General features: G+C 44.6%; 1 protein-coding gene across 2 annotated transcripts in view; it reads left to right on the top strand.

The window, feature by feature from the left end:
* The window catches only part of SLC29A4 (solute carrier family 29 member 4), a 72,842-nt gene extending 61,769 nt beyond the window's left edge, over nt 1-11,073 (top strand). For both annotated transcript variants that reach the window (XM_066577230.1, XM_066577231.1), the window contains 3 exons: nt 4,739-4,926; nt 6,881-7,121; nt 8,925-11,073. In XM_066577230.1, the coding sequence (XP_066433327.1) occupies nt 4,739-4,926; nt 6,881-7,121; nt 8,925-9,067 (572 nt within the window). In that variant the 3' untranslated portion in view covers nt 9,068-11,073. The remainder of the gene's footprint in view (nt 1-4,738; nt 4,927-6,880; nt 7,122-8,924) is intronic.
* Nucleotides 11,074-14,191: the final 3,118 nt, after the last annotated feature.

Here is a 14,191-nt window from a genome sequence, read left to right as displayed (position 1 = left end):
GATAATAAACCGGATCCTCCAAAATTCTCAGTGATTCAAAATTATAGTAATCATGAGTCATGATTACAACCCCCCCTCCCTTATCTGCTTTTTTTATGACGATATTGGGATTTCCAGTTAATCCTTTTATTGCTAATTGTTGTTTTTTATCTAAATTGTATTTTAAACCTTTTTCCTTGGTACATAACTCCGAGAATTCATGCATTACACTCTGATAGAATAAATTGATATGATTACCTTTGCTGTCCAATGGAAAAACTCTACTGGATGCTTTCAGACCACTAGGTATAGGGTCTTCCAAATTGAACACTTCAAATTCATCATTTTCCCTATATTCGTTTTTCAATTTTTGAATGGAAAAGAAACGAGTCACTGTTAAATTTCTTATAAAATGGTTCAAATCAACAAAAAGATCAAATAAATTTGCACTCACAGAAGGACTAAAGGAAAGGCCCTTTGCTAAGACCTCTGCTTCCTTCCTTCTTAAAACATGACTAGAAATATTGAAAATCCCCATAGATCTCGCCTCCTCATTATTGGGTCACATTTAGCGTTTTCCCCTTCTTGACTATTTTCCTTTCGTTTAGACCTCCTTCCCCCTCTTTTCCCTCTACGTCTTCGAGGCTTCGTTTCCTCGAGGATTTGATGGATGGGAGTGGTTGATAGAACTGAAATATTTTGTTTTTGGCCCCGAGTGAGTGTTGGGAGGGAACCACTCGGGGTGTCGTGGGCTCCAATAATGGAAAAAGGGGGTCTCTGCTTTTATATATTTTAACTGGAACTGATGTTTTCATATAGGTTTCTACTGGCGTATTCTCTCCAGATACAGCTCTAGAAACCATATCAGTAACATTTGGTGGAGTCTGCCAGAGGGGATTTTAACAGAGCTTTTTCAAGGTCTACTGCATCAATCGGATTCGCGTTCTCTGTCTTGTTTAAATTGTCGATCCTCCAAGTAGAGGGTACCAAAGATAACAAAGTTGTTTTCCCGGGGGTTAGGGTGCATTCACACGAACGTATATCGGCTCGGTTTTCACGCCGAGCCGATATACGTTGTCTCTCTCTGCAGGGGGGGAGGCTGGAAGAGCCCAGGAGCAGGAACTGAGCTCCCGCCCCCTCTCTGCCTCCTCTCCACCCCTCTGCACTATTTGCAATTAAAGGAGGCGGGGCGGGGCTAAGTTCCGAGAATTAGCCCCGCCCCGCCTCTCTCCATTGCAAATAGTGCAGAGGGGCTGAGAGGAGGCAGAGAGGGGGCGGGAGCTCAGTTCCTGCTCCTGGCTCTTCCATCCTCCCCCCCTGCAGATGAGGACGACGTATATCGGCTCGGCGTGAAAACCGAGCCGATATACGTTCGTGGGAATGCACCCTTAAACAGACAGAGCTATGATTAGATAGATCTATTAAAGGTGTTTCTTGATTTGGATCTACCTCTATTGTTTTTGGAATACTTGAAAGGCGCGACACCCTAGAAACTTGGGTTGATTTATTCACTTTCATAGCTGTAGTCCAATGAACCCCAGGTGACGAATGATCTCCCGGAGTCCCATTCACGGTACGATGTTGCAAAGTTGTTTGAATGTGTTTATTACTACTATGCAAATACCCATTTTTATTTTCTCTCTTGTCCTTCTCAGTGGTCAAATATTTCGGTCCGCTGTTATGTGGCTTTCTATGGTATGGTTGGTTAGTGAAGATGCTGGTTTTCCCAGACCAGTTTCTCACTGTTGTACCCCCCTGTAATGCATTCTTTCCAATAACTGACACATTAGTGTTTTTTTGTGGTTGATGTGTCTTATGCTGATAAGACCCTTCCTTTCTATAGGGGGGATTATAGACATGATACCTATTATGATTATGACTCTTTTTTGTCGTACCTCCTGTGTGGAACGCAGCGCTGCGTGTCTTTTACAGAGCGTACCGCCGTAATATGGGTCATGTGACACAACCTCGGACGTCGGCTCTTGAAGCCGACTCCGAATAGCTCTATAGTATATCAGGATGAAACGTCATCGCCCGTGGCCCAAGATGGCGCCCTACACAATTCCGGTGACCTCTGGGGAAGGGTATGTAATTGTTGACTGTGCTATATATGCCATGTCCTGTTGGTTCTATGTATGCTTGAGAAAGACGTCTGGCACGTCGAAACGCGTCGCATATTATCCCGCAAGTATCTATTTTATATGAGGTTGTGACCTCTGTTTGTATTATTAAATGTTTTTTTGACCGTTGTAATCTTTCAAGAGAATTGGTCGCTCTTCTATATAAAAGCCGCGCAGGATTACCGTTTTTTTTCCTTATCTCTATCTTCACCACATGAAAGTTAGAGGTACCTCCATGTGGACAGCACTCCACGTTTAACCTTAGAAGATGACAGACTCATTGACTGACTCCAAACATTAACCTCTCATGTGCTGCAGCTGTGCAATACACATAACAAGAGACTAGACAGTTTGCACAGAAGACACGACATGTATGACATTTATGGAGGGGCCAGGAATAGACGTTCGGGGCCACTACAGCTGCACATGGATCAAACGGGGAGCAAGATTTATGCTTGCTTAAAAAAATGTGTCTTACGGTCAGAAAAATATGTTATGTGTATATATTACACGTATTCCATATCACACGCTTGTATCATTAATGATGTATTATTGGCAATAAGAGCTCAAGAAGTTTTATCTCAAAAACTACAAAAATCGCCTCCCTGCAGTTTGGTGGTAAGGAGGAACCTTAGTGTCTCTGAAGTGGCGCAGTTCCTCGTAATATTTAAAAAAAATGATTTCCAATTCTTCTCTAACTTGTATCGAGCTTATGTTGAAACTTGTATTTTTATGTAGAGAGTGACACCTCATACATCTTCTCACACCTAATCGTTTGGGATTTATGAATTCAAAAATTCTGATTCTCGGTGACCTTTCGAAAATTGACCCTCCTGTATTTCTTGACACAATAGGTCTGAAAACTGAGAGAGATTTATATATATATATATTTTCTAGTATTGAACAAATTTGCAAACTTTTGTAAAAATTGGAGATGGTCGGGTGTTGCGCCTTGGGTGATTTATCCTGGAATGACCCAGCCGGCACCCACATTGTATGGGGTGGGATCAGCTCCCGATCCCCCTCGATGCAAACCTTGAATGCACAGATGTAACCGTACGTCTTGTGACGTTATGGGGTTACACAGCGAAGTAATGGGCTTTTATATAGTTACTTCATTGATTTTACAGATATGCTCGACACATGATGGGTAACAATTTTAGTTTTTCCCCGCCACATTATTTCAGATCGGTGTGGTGGGCTAGCCGGACCATCCGTAGTGACTATCTCGGGAGGCCTGCGAACCTCCCCAAACACCACCACACTCTGTGTACGTAACCGCCACCGCAGTCTAGATCTCGTGCAAGTGCTGTGAGAAACATGATCAGCAAATGGGAAGATAGAACAATACCCCTGCAGCGCCACCTATTGGAAGGCAGCATTCCTGCAAGTCAATGTCAGAATTTTTAAACAAGCCTTATAACAATGACTGGGAATCGTGAGCCAAAGCCAAAATAGCCATACACAGACAGGTTTATGGCCTATAGACGTGGGTCAGGAAGGGTATAGTTTCTCCTTAAGGCCGCTCTCACAAATGTGTTCACAAAACACCACATCCAAATCTGCAGCATTTTAACGCAGTTTTGTGCTGCGTTTTCAAACGCAAGTTATAGCGTTTGACAGTGGCTTTTAACGCACCCCGTCAATGTAATGGGTGATGAGATGCTTTAACAAGTGCTAAAACGCACAAAAATAGAGCTAACGGCTCTCGAAAATCGTGCAGTTTTGAGCACTAGTCTGCGAAGCCCCACTGAAAAGGAGGCGTTGTACCGCGGTTATTGCGCTGTTTGAAACACTCCGCTAATTGTTGTAAAAAGTGGGCTGTGTGAGAGCAGCCCAAGGAGAGCAACTAGAAGGTGTGTGGGAAGACTTATAAGGCCATCCATGGGACATATGCAAATAGGAAGCTGGAACAATACCTCTACAGCGCCACCAAAATGATCAGCGGATGCGCCGTTAGATTCCAGGAATCTGCTCACAAATTACTTTGCTTGCAGAGCATGTACAAGATGTAGAATGTGGTGGTGATGACGGGAGAACGTCACTGGCACAGAGTTGGGCGCTGTTTAGGGAGATGCAGCCCATCACAGACGGTCCTGCACACTAAGCGGGTATGCGCAGTGCAGGATGGTCAACAAAATAACTATATAAATGCCCACTACAGGACTGTTTAAATGGTAAAGGGGGTTTAATACATGAAAATCTGTTGACAGGTTGCCTTTAAATCCAGTGACTCACTGGTGATGTCTTCTCTGATTGTAGATATTGTCTTTTCTTTATATTTCACTCTGTCCCAGATCACTATGATGGTTTCTGACAACTGCAGAATTTACTGTCAAAGCCCTTTGGCCCCTCCCTTCTTCCACCATTTGCAGTCTCTCATAGATTAGTGTCAGCCTGTCTCCCTATAAAACCTTCCTAGCCCTCTGGTACTGTATGACCCTCATAGAGTGAAACTGACTGGGGAATAGAACTGTGACCTAAGCCTAGCATATACATACATATATAGTCAGTTCTGTCCTATATATACACATATACCAGGCGACACGTAGGACTGACGCGTAGGCGCACATCATAAGGCAGCACCAGTTTGTTTGTACGACAAATACAATGACTAATTTGGCGCATTGATATTGCAGATATGATGTTCCATCGTTATCTGGTGCTGCGTGTAATTTGGGCTTACATGCTCTCTATCTCTGTGACCTACTTCATTACCCTCTGCCTTTTTCCTGGATTGGAGTCAGAAATCAGGAATTGTACGATGGGGGAGTGGCTTCCGATTCTCATCATGGCTGTATTTAACCTCTCAGATTTTGTTGGCAAGGTGAGTTTTAGTAATATCCGTGTTGTTTCCATTATGTTTGTACATTAACGCTTTCCAATCAACTGTCTGACGTCTAAAGACATACTGATTGAAGGCTGTACAGCTCCGATGTTGGAAGACGTCCGGCAGGGTATTCTTACTGTAGATTACTGACCGCTCTGTTGTCGGGGGCCTCTCTAGCATGTCGCAAACCGCAGTACTGGCTCTAGCCAGCAGATGGCGCCATTGTAAAATGGCAGAAAGAGAAAGCCCCCTAGGAAACCATGAATCCAAAATTGGATTGCAAAGGGTTAATGATGAGTTGGTTTCCTATTTGACCTACAAACGGGCATAAGGTATCATTTAGGGCCCTTTTGCACGGGCTGACAGATCACTCAGAACCCTGCGATCAGCGAGAATCTGAAGATTGTCGTTCTGTGTACAAGCGCACACAAACTGAACGATGAACAATAAGCCTCAATCGTTCAGTTTATGCGTGCTTCAAAACGAAACGACGAACCAGGAAGAGGAAAAGCATCATTTTTCAAATGTGGTAAGAGGCGAGGATCGTAATGGGTGCCAGGGAGTTCACGTGACCGTAATGGGTGCCAGGGAGTTCACGTGAACGTAATGGGTGCCAGGGAGTTCACGTGACCGTAATGGGTGCCAGGGAGTTCACGTGACCGTAATGGGTGCCAGGGAGTTCACGTGACCGTAATGGGTGCCAGGGAGTTCACGTGACCGTAATGGGTGCCAGGGAGTTCACGTGACCGTAATGGGTGCCAGGGAGTTCACGTGACCGTAATGGGTGCCAGGGAGTTCACGTGACCGTAATGGGTGCCAGGGAGTTCACGTGACCGTAATGGGTGCCAGGGAGTTCACGTGACCGTAATGGGTGCCAGGGAGTTCACGTGACCGTGCAACTAGAAGCATTGTAACCAAGACCCTCCTGAAGGCCCCGGCAGAGATGCTATCTCCACATCCCTCACCCATGGGACAGGAATGTGAGGCCACCCGAGGAAGGTACATTGTGGAACATATGATTGTGGATCAAAGGTGTGGTACATAGGATTTATTGAATAACCTGTTTTTGGGGGGTGGAGTGGGAAAAAAATTGCAATTTTCTCAGTGTTTTGGGGGTTTATTTTACAGCGTTCATTATGCATTATAACTTTATTCACCGGGTTGTTAGAATTATGATAATACCAAATTTATATAGTTTTTATTATGTTTTACTACATTTGCACAATATAAGGGCTTATTAACGCCGGCTGATATACGGTGTCCCTTTCTGCAGGGGAGGAGCCTGGAAGACCCAGGAGCAGTGCCCTGAGCTCCCACCCGCTCCTATATGCAAACAGTTGCGAGGGGCAGAGAGCTGGCAGGAGCTCAGTGCACTGCTTCCGGATCAACCCGCTTCCTCCCCCTGCAGAAAGGGACACCGTATATCGGCGTGAAAACCCGGTCAATATACGGACGTGTGAATAAGCCCTAAACGTGTTTCCTCATTCCATGACGCGGAGCGCAGTTACTTGTTACCTTTTACAGAACGACTTGGAATTTTGTACATTTGTACAATTTTAGGTTAGACGGGATTTTTTAAGCACACAGGACTTTGCTTTTCTCCCTGATGTTTGCTCCTCTGCTGCTCCTCACAAAGGCTCACGTCACATCTGGTAAATCCCATTAGGGTAACACATGAGCATGTTTTCACATTCGGGCCAGATGTGTGTATTTTGCAGCGCACAAATCTCACACAATTTTCTTGCCCGTGTGAAGCCGGCCTAAAAGATCTGAAAACACTGAAGCAGAACCAAAATGTGTGTCAGCCTCACAACTTTCTGCAGGTCTCTGGGATTTGGCGCCCCCTTCTGTTCCACTAACGCTGGGGAAGTACAGATGAATCGCCTTTGATTTGTAACTTGCAGATGATGAATAATTATACAAACTAACTTTTTAACCCTTGCTTTACCAGATTCTGGCCGCGGTGCCGTACGAATGGCGTGGGATCAACCTGCTCATCTGTTCCAGCATGCGTGTGGTATTCATCCCACTTTTTATAATGTGTGTGTATCCGAGCGGGAATCCCACCTTCAGTCACCCCGCCTGGCCGTGCATCTTCTCTCTGCTTATGGGCATCACAAATGGGTATTTTGGCAGCGTTCCTATGATTCTTGCATCAGGACTGGTTGTACCAGAGCAGCGAGAGCTGGCAGGTAAGATCTGAGATTGTCCTTTAACACTTTCCAATCCGCTGTCTGACGTCTTCCTACATTCTGATTGAAGCTTGTATAGATCCAATGTCAGAAGACATCCGACAGGGTATTCTTACTATCTATTGCCAGCAACTCCGCTGTCGGAGCCTCCCTGACGCACACACTGGCTTTAGCCAGCAGATGGCACCGTTGTACAACAGCAAAAAAAGAAAGCCTTTTAGGAAACCCTGAATCCAAAATTGGATTGGAAAGGGTTAATGGTCAGGTCCAATTATATTATACTGCATAGACTGTACTATTACTTTATTGCCCTCAGTGAGCGACCTCTTTTAAACATATAGAGTCTGATGCGTAGGGCTCATTCACATGACCATGATTTTACTGTGCATTACGCATGCAATTGGCGACCGCGTGAATAGAGTCAATGAAGGTACATGGATTTTCATTGATTCATTCAAATTAGATACGCACGGGAAAAGATCGCAGCATGCTCTATTTCACCGCGTATTACGCAGGGACAGCAGTTGGCAGTATGGGCAACCATGATATACATTAGCCATTCTTTGGTGTTCCACAGTTAAATTCCTCTACTGATCATGGTCAAGCAATATTACTTCCCCCCCCCCAAGTAAGTGGTCAGGATCAGCGGACGCAGGTCTACTGTGCCGCACACTGGTTTGGATCAGGGCCCAATCCAGAGGTGACCGCTCCGGTACGCCGGTCTTCACCCCTTAACTCCACCAATCAGAATGTGGGCTTACACGACTATAGAGCAGGGCGCCCTACCTGAGGGTGTGAGCCACAGTAGATGACATACAAGTTAGGACAGTGTATTAGGCGAGGTTCACATCAGGTTTGGAGCCCGCTGCAATCGGCATAAATTATACCCTCAAAAATCTCCTGCGGTTGTGAAACAGAAGCCATTGTAGCCGGAGACAGAGCTCAGTCCGGGCGTGAAACGCGTCGTCTCCTGTAACCCTATTGACGTGTAAAAGTAAGGGTTTCTACACAAACAGCCCCCTCTGCATTGTGGAACTGCGCCATTTTCCAGCTTGTTTTCCTGTTTCTGAAAGGTCTCCTGTCTGAGAGCAGCATTACATAGATGAAAGAGGCTCAGCGCATTGATTGGCCCATTTGCCTTTAGTAGTTTGTATATAGGGACCTGTCAGTCACTCTATACAAGTGTTAGGGACATGGGAAACAAGACTAGTTGGATTTCTCTATAAATTATGGCAGCATTTAAACCGCTTTTTACACGAGAATACTTTAAAGATGTTGTTCAGTTGCAAACTATCGAGTACCTATCCTTAGGATAGTCCATCGATAATAGATCGGTGAAGGTCTGCTGCCCAGGACCCATGCCGATAAACTGATCTCTGGGCCAATGTGCTTGTGCACTGAGCTGATTTCTGCAGGAAGCAGACAGCTCCGTTCTTACCACAGTGGTCAAGCTTGGTATTGCAGGTCAAGATCCCATTGAAATAATTGGGTGTAATACCAAGCCTGGCCACTACAGACAGAAAAGAGCTGTCTGCTTCCTGCAGAAATCAGCTCAGTGTATGAGCGCACCGACCAAGCAAACGGTTTTCCATGATCTGATTAAAGGGGTTGTCCAGTTGTAAACTATTGATGGCCCGATCAGCTATGTACCCCCAAGCTCAGTTATAGTCCCTTTAACTTTCATATGGTGGAGGAGCACTACCGTCATATAACCCTGCTCAGATATTTTTATTTTAATCAGTCCTTTTTGTTCTAGTTCTTCCTATGTCATATACTTCATATCGTCTCTTCCTTATCCTGCAGGTAACACGATGACCGTCTCCTATATGACCGGACTGACCCTCGGCTCAGCAGTTGCTTATTTTGCCTACAGCCTGGCTAGTACAGGTCACAATACTTGCCTCTACCCAGAGATCTACAACAGTTCCTTGCCGCCCCAGCTATAAACATTACCAGAGAGTTCATGGCCGACTGTAGCTTTTTATGGTACTTCTTCTATAAGTGTATTCAATGTGTTCTGATTACTGCTGTGAAACCTCATGATTGTGTCGCGTCCGAGAACAGGAAATACATTCCTGAATGTTGGCATTCACTTTTTAATCATCAAATCCACAGATGATTTCTATTAAAGGGGTTGTCCGAGTTACGTAAAACCCTCTTACCAGGTCCGCCATGGGGTAAAATAATATATCAGCGGATACTCACCCCTCCCGCTCGTCCTTCGCTGCCGACTCCAAACCCCCACCGTCTTTACAGGCTGCAGCCATCTACAAGCAAGCTGCTGCAGCCGGAGGCGGAGCTCAGTGATGATCGAGCACTGTCATTGGCTGCAGGAGGCTTATGGGGGGTCTGGAGCGAGCTGGGAGTATCAGCTGACTTGTTATTTTACACTATGGGGAGAGGGCTTTACTTGGACAACCCCTTTAAGCTAGGTGCACACTAGCTGTAACTGTGAGTTTCACTCGAGTCTCGCATTGGACAGCGTACGACACCGGTCCCATATATAAACGGACACGGCACATTCACCTGCATTGGTACCTCCTAGTTCTCATCCTTGAAAATAGCAGGAATAGGACATGAAAGTTAAAACCAGACAGCGCTCCATTGTGGAAGACCGGTGAGGAAACGGGTGGAAGGAGTACCTGAGAGGGTCGTGCCGGCAGCCCAAGGCGCTGAAGAGCCAACAATTGTCAGCGGCTTATCCTGGGATCTTCTGCCGGAATAGGACTATGGGTCCGTGTGAAAAAATGTCCATTTCATAGGCTACAATGGGGATGTGCGCTGTCCATGAACTTACACAGACCGCACATGGCCCCAAAATAGGTTAGTGTGCACCAAGTCTAACAGTCCTTAAGTCTTACAGAGGGGGGCTTCAGACGAGCCCTTATAGCACTAAACATTCCCTGATTGTTAGGTTTCGTTCACATCTGTGTCAAAAGCTCCATCTGGCATGCAGGAAGCCGAATGGATCCCATTATAGTGGGTAGTATCTGTTCAGTGCCGTCCCGGTACAACATACACTGTGCTGACAAACGTATTGGACACAGAAGGCGATGAATTTCCATTTTATTCCCATTTTCCATCCGGTGTTGGCCACCTTTGGCCTCAATGACTGCAGCCCCCCTCCGCGGCCGCTTCCCACCTAATTCCTGTAGATGTGTGGGGGGATTTGCCTATTCCTGGAGGGGCTTCAGATATTGATGCGGGATGACGGGTGTGTTGGGCGCATGGATACCGCATTCTAGTAAATTTGAAAGACGCTTGATGGGATTGAGATCCAGACTTTGGGCGGCCAGTGAAGTTTTCAGATGTTCTACTCCCCCACTGCTTGCCATATGACATGGCGCTCAGTCATGTTGGTGGAGACACGGAGCTGTACCAGAGTATTACCACAGGGGAGGTGATGCTACATTGCCCAGATTGTCTCTGTACCCATTGGCGGTGAGGGTGGTCTTCACTATAACCAATGGCCCTCATACTTCCCATCCGATTTGCCTACCCCCTCACCTGCCAGCACAGTAGTGGGGGGGTCCCAGTATTTTTACTAATATAGTACATGCGGCATTCAGCATTTCCGTTTTGTCTGTTCAGCTCCAAGAAAAAAACAGAAGAACAGAAACCAGTAATGACCTGTGAACTTAGCTTTAATGAATCCATTCTTCACTCATCGTGACCCCGTCTTTATAATGCCAAAATCTGTAAGGGGCCCCCGCCTACCATATGTGTCCGTACACTACCATGTGCCATATACTGTATACTACTGGTGTCTTCATGTGTGGTAGAGGGGTCTTCGGGCGCCCTCAGACGTCTGCTACCTCTGCACGCTCTAGCACTGCACCTCTGACACACGGAAAGTCCGTTGTGTTCCTTTCCTCGCTGTAAGCATTAAGGCATTACTGTATGCACTGTGATAGACTTTATACGATATGTATATAGCTGCAAGGCAGGAAAAAACTACACGTTATCTATAGTGATAATACGTTATATATAAAATGTCACACAAACAAGAAAGTGCAGGTCTAGAGAATCATGCCAGTTATCTCAAAGTGCAGGAATAGAAAAATGCTTAGAACACGATCCCCTATATAATGTTACTAGCTGATATACCCGGCTTCGCCCGAGTTAATTTGGTACTGGTGTTTATCTGGTGTTCACACGGAAAAGCTTATGAAGTCGTGGTTACTTTAGAGATACCGGAAAAACATATGTTCACCATTTTGCATAGTTCTCTGCGTTACCCAGGAAATACCACGGGAAGGCAACCATGCGATGTTTCCTTCATATAAAATGACATCAGGAAGTGAGAGAATTAGATTACATACGTAAAATTTGGACACTAATTCTTTTGCGCTTAGAATTGAATAATCGAGTTGGGACCCTTTAGCTTTTCCTATTTATGACATAATCAATGCTCGTGCCAAATTTCCCGTTTCTATGACATCGGAAAGTGAAAAAATTACATTCCGCACGTAAAATTTTGACGCCAATTCTTTTGCGCTAGAATTGAATAATGGAGTTGGGACCCATTAGCGTTTCCTATTTATGACATAATAAATGCTTGTGCCAAATTTCCCGTTTCTATGACACCGGAAAGTTAAAAAATTACATTCCGTACGTAAAATTTGGACGCTAATTCTTTTGCGCATAGAATTGAATAATTGAGTTGGGACCCATTAGCTTTTCCTTTTTATGACATAATCAATGCCTGTGCCAAATTTCCTGTTTCTATGACACCGGAAAGTGAAAAAATTACATTCTGCACGTAAAATTTTGACGCCAATTCTTTTGCGCATAGAATTGAATAATCGAGTTGGGACCTATGAACTTTTCCTATTTATGAGATAATCAATGCTCGTGCCAAATTTCCCATTTCTATGACACCGGAAAGTGAGAAAATTAGATTCCGTACGTAAAATTTGCACGCTAATTCTTTTGCGCATAGAATTGAATAATCGAGTTGGGAGCCATTAGCTTTTCCTATTTATGTCATAATCAATGCTCGTGCCAAATTTTACGTTTCTATGACACCGGAAAGTGAGAAAATTACATTCCGCACGTAAAATTTGCACGCTAATTCTTTTGCGCATAGAATTGAATAATGGAGTTGGGACCCATTAGCTTTTACTATTTATGACATAATCAATGCTCGTGCCAAATTTCCTGTTTCTATGACATTGGGAAGTGAGAAAATTACATTCCGCACGTAAAGTTTCGACGCCAATTCTTTTGCGCTTGAATTGAATAATGGAGTTGGGACCTATTAACTTTTCCTATTTATGACATAATCAATGCTTGTGCCAAATTTCCCGTTTCTATGACACCGGAAAGTGAGAAAATTACATTCCGCACGTAAAATTTGGACGCTAAATCTTTTGCGCATAGAATTGAATAATGGAGTTGGGACCCATTAGCTTTCCCTATTTATGACATAATGAATGCTCATGCCAAATTTCACGTTTCTATGACACCGGAATGTGAGAAAATTACATTCCGTACGTAAAATTTGGACGCTAATTCTTTTGCGCATAGAATTGAATAATCGAGTTGGGACCTATTAACTTTTCCTATTTATGACATAATCAATGTTCGTGCCAAATTTCACGTTTCTATGACATTGGGAAGTGAGAAAATTACATTCCGTACGTAAAATTTGGACGCTAATTTTTTTGCGCATAGAATTGAATAATCGAGTTGGGACCCATTAGCTTTTCCTATTTATGACATAATCAATGCTCGTGCCAAATTTCCCGTTTCTATGACATTGGGAAGTGAGAGATTTAGATTATGTACGTAAAATTTTGACGCCAATTCTTTTGCGCTAGAATTGAATAATCCAGTTGGGACCCAATTACTTTTCCTATTTTGGAGATAATCTATGCTTGCGCCAAACTTCATGTTTCTACGACATCGGGAAGTTGGAGAACTTTTGGCGAGTCAGTCAGTCAGTGAGTCAGTGAGTCAGTCAGTGAGTCAGTGAGTCAGTGAGGGCTTTCAGCTTCATATATATAGATTATACTACCACCAGCTGCCAGAGTGGTCCATATTTACTATAAAGCTGATAGGATATTCTGGTTAAAGGGGTTGTCCCACTTCTAGCTGTTTTGCTGCAGGAAACAGACGGCTCTGATTGGTATTGCAGATTGAGTCTTATTGAAGTGAATGGCACTCAGCCTGCAGTACCAACCACAGCCACTGTGCAATGTATGGAGCTATCTGCTTCTATCAACAAAACAGCTAGAAGTGGAACACCCCCTTAAAGATAATCATTTGGGTACCTATTAAAGGGCATATGTCACTAGTTGTGTGGCTACAAAACCACCAGGTAATGCACATTTACAGAGTTACTGTCTTCGGCATTCTGGTTAAAGCAGACCTTTTTTAAAAAAAAATGTTACCATTTCCCACACTGCCAATTAATGGTGAGCAGTTCAATGGTTGGCTGGACTGTCTCCAGTGCACTGCATACCTCCCCTTATGCCACCCATCTTTGCCGCCGTGACCTGAGACACACTCTAACTCTTGCGCATGCGCCAGGAGCTCCGGGACCACTGCATGCGCAGTTCACCAGTAGACTGATCTGCGTATGTGCCGAACCCAGAGCTGCTGGTTACCGCATAAGAGTTTCATCACTGCACTGCTAGAGGTACGCAGCCCCCAGGAGATGGTCCGGCCCGCCCACTGGAACGCTCGCGAGAAACGTTAAAACCTTCGTTTAAGGTACACTGGTAGATGGGCATTACCTTATAGTTTTGATGGTGTAGGGGGTTTCCTATCCACTAAACTAGGGACATATTCTCTTTAAATGGTAGGTTAGGGCACCCAATGAACTTTTCTTCCAAAGGGGGCGCTCTAATCCTCACTAATCAGGATTGCCAACCGCAATTTATAATTTTCCTGTACAGATTATCCAAAAACAACAGACAACCCATCAGAAAGCCCATAAGGCCGCTGCCACCCACCGTATTGTACAGAGTTTAGCGTGGCGTTTCAAATAACATAGTATGTTAGGCTGAGGATAATGTCCATCCGCCTGTTCCCTCCCCCCTTCCTTGTTGATCCAGAGGAAGGCA

This window comes from Eleutherodactylus coqui, chromosome 8 (assembly GCF_035609145.1).
Source record: "Eleutherodactylus coqui strain aEleCoq1 chromosome 8, aEleCoq1.hap1, whole genome shotgun sequence".
Classification (NCBI taxonomy): domain Eukaryota; kingdom Metazoa; phylum Chordata; class Amphibia; order Anura; family Eleutherodactylidae; genus Eleutherodactylus; species Eleutherodactylus coqui.
This window is presented reverse-complemented; position numbering and strand designations above follow the sequence as displayed.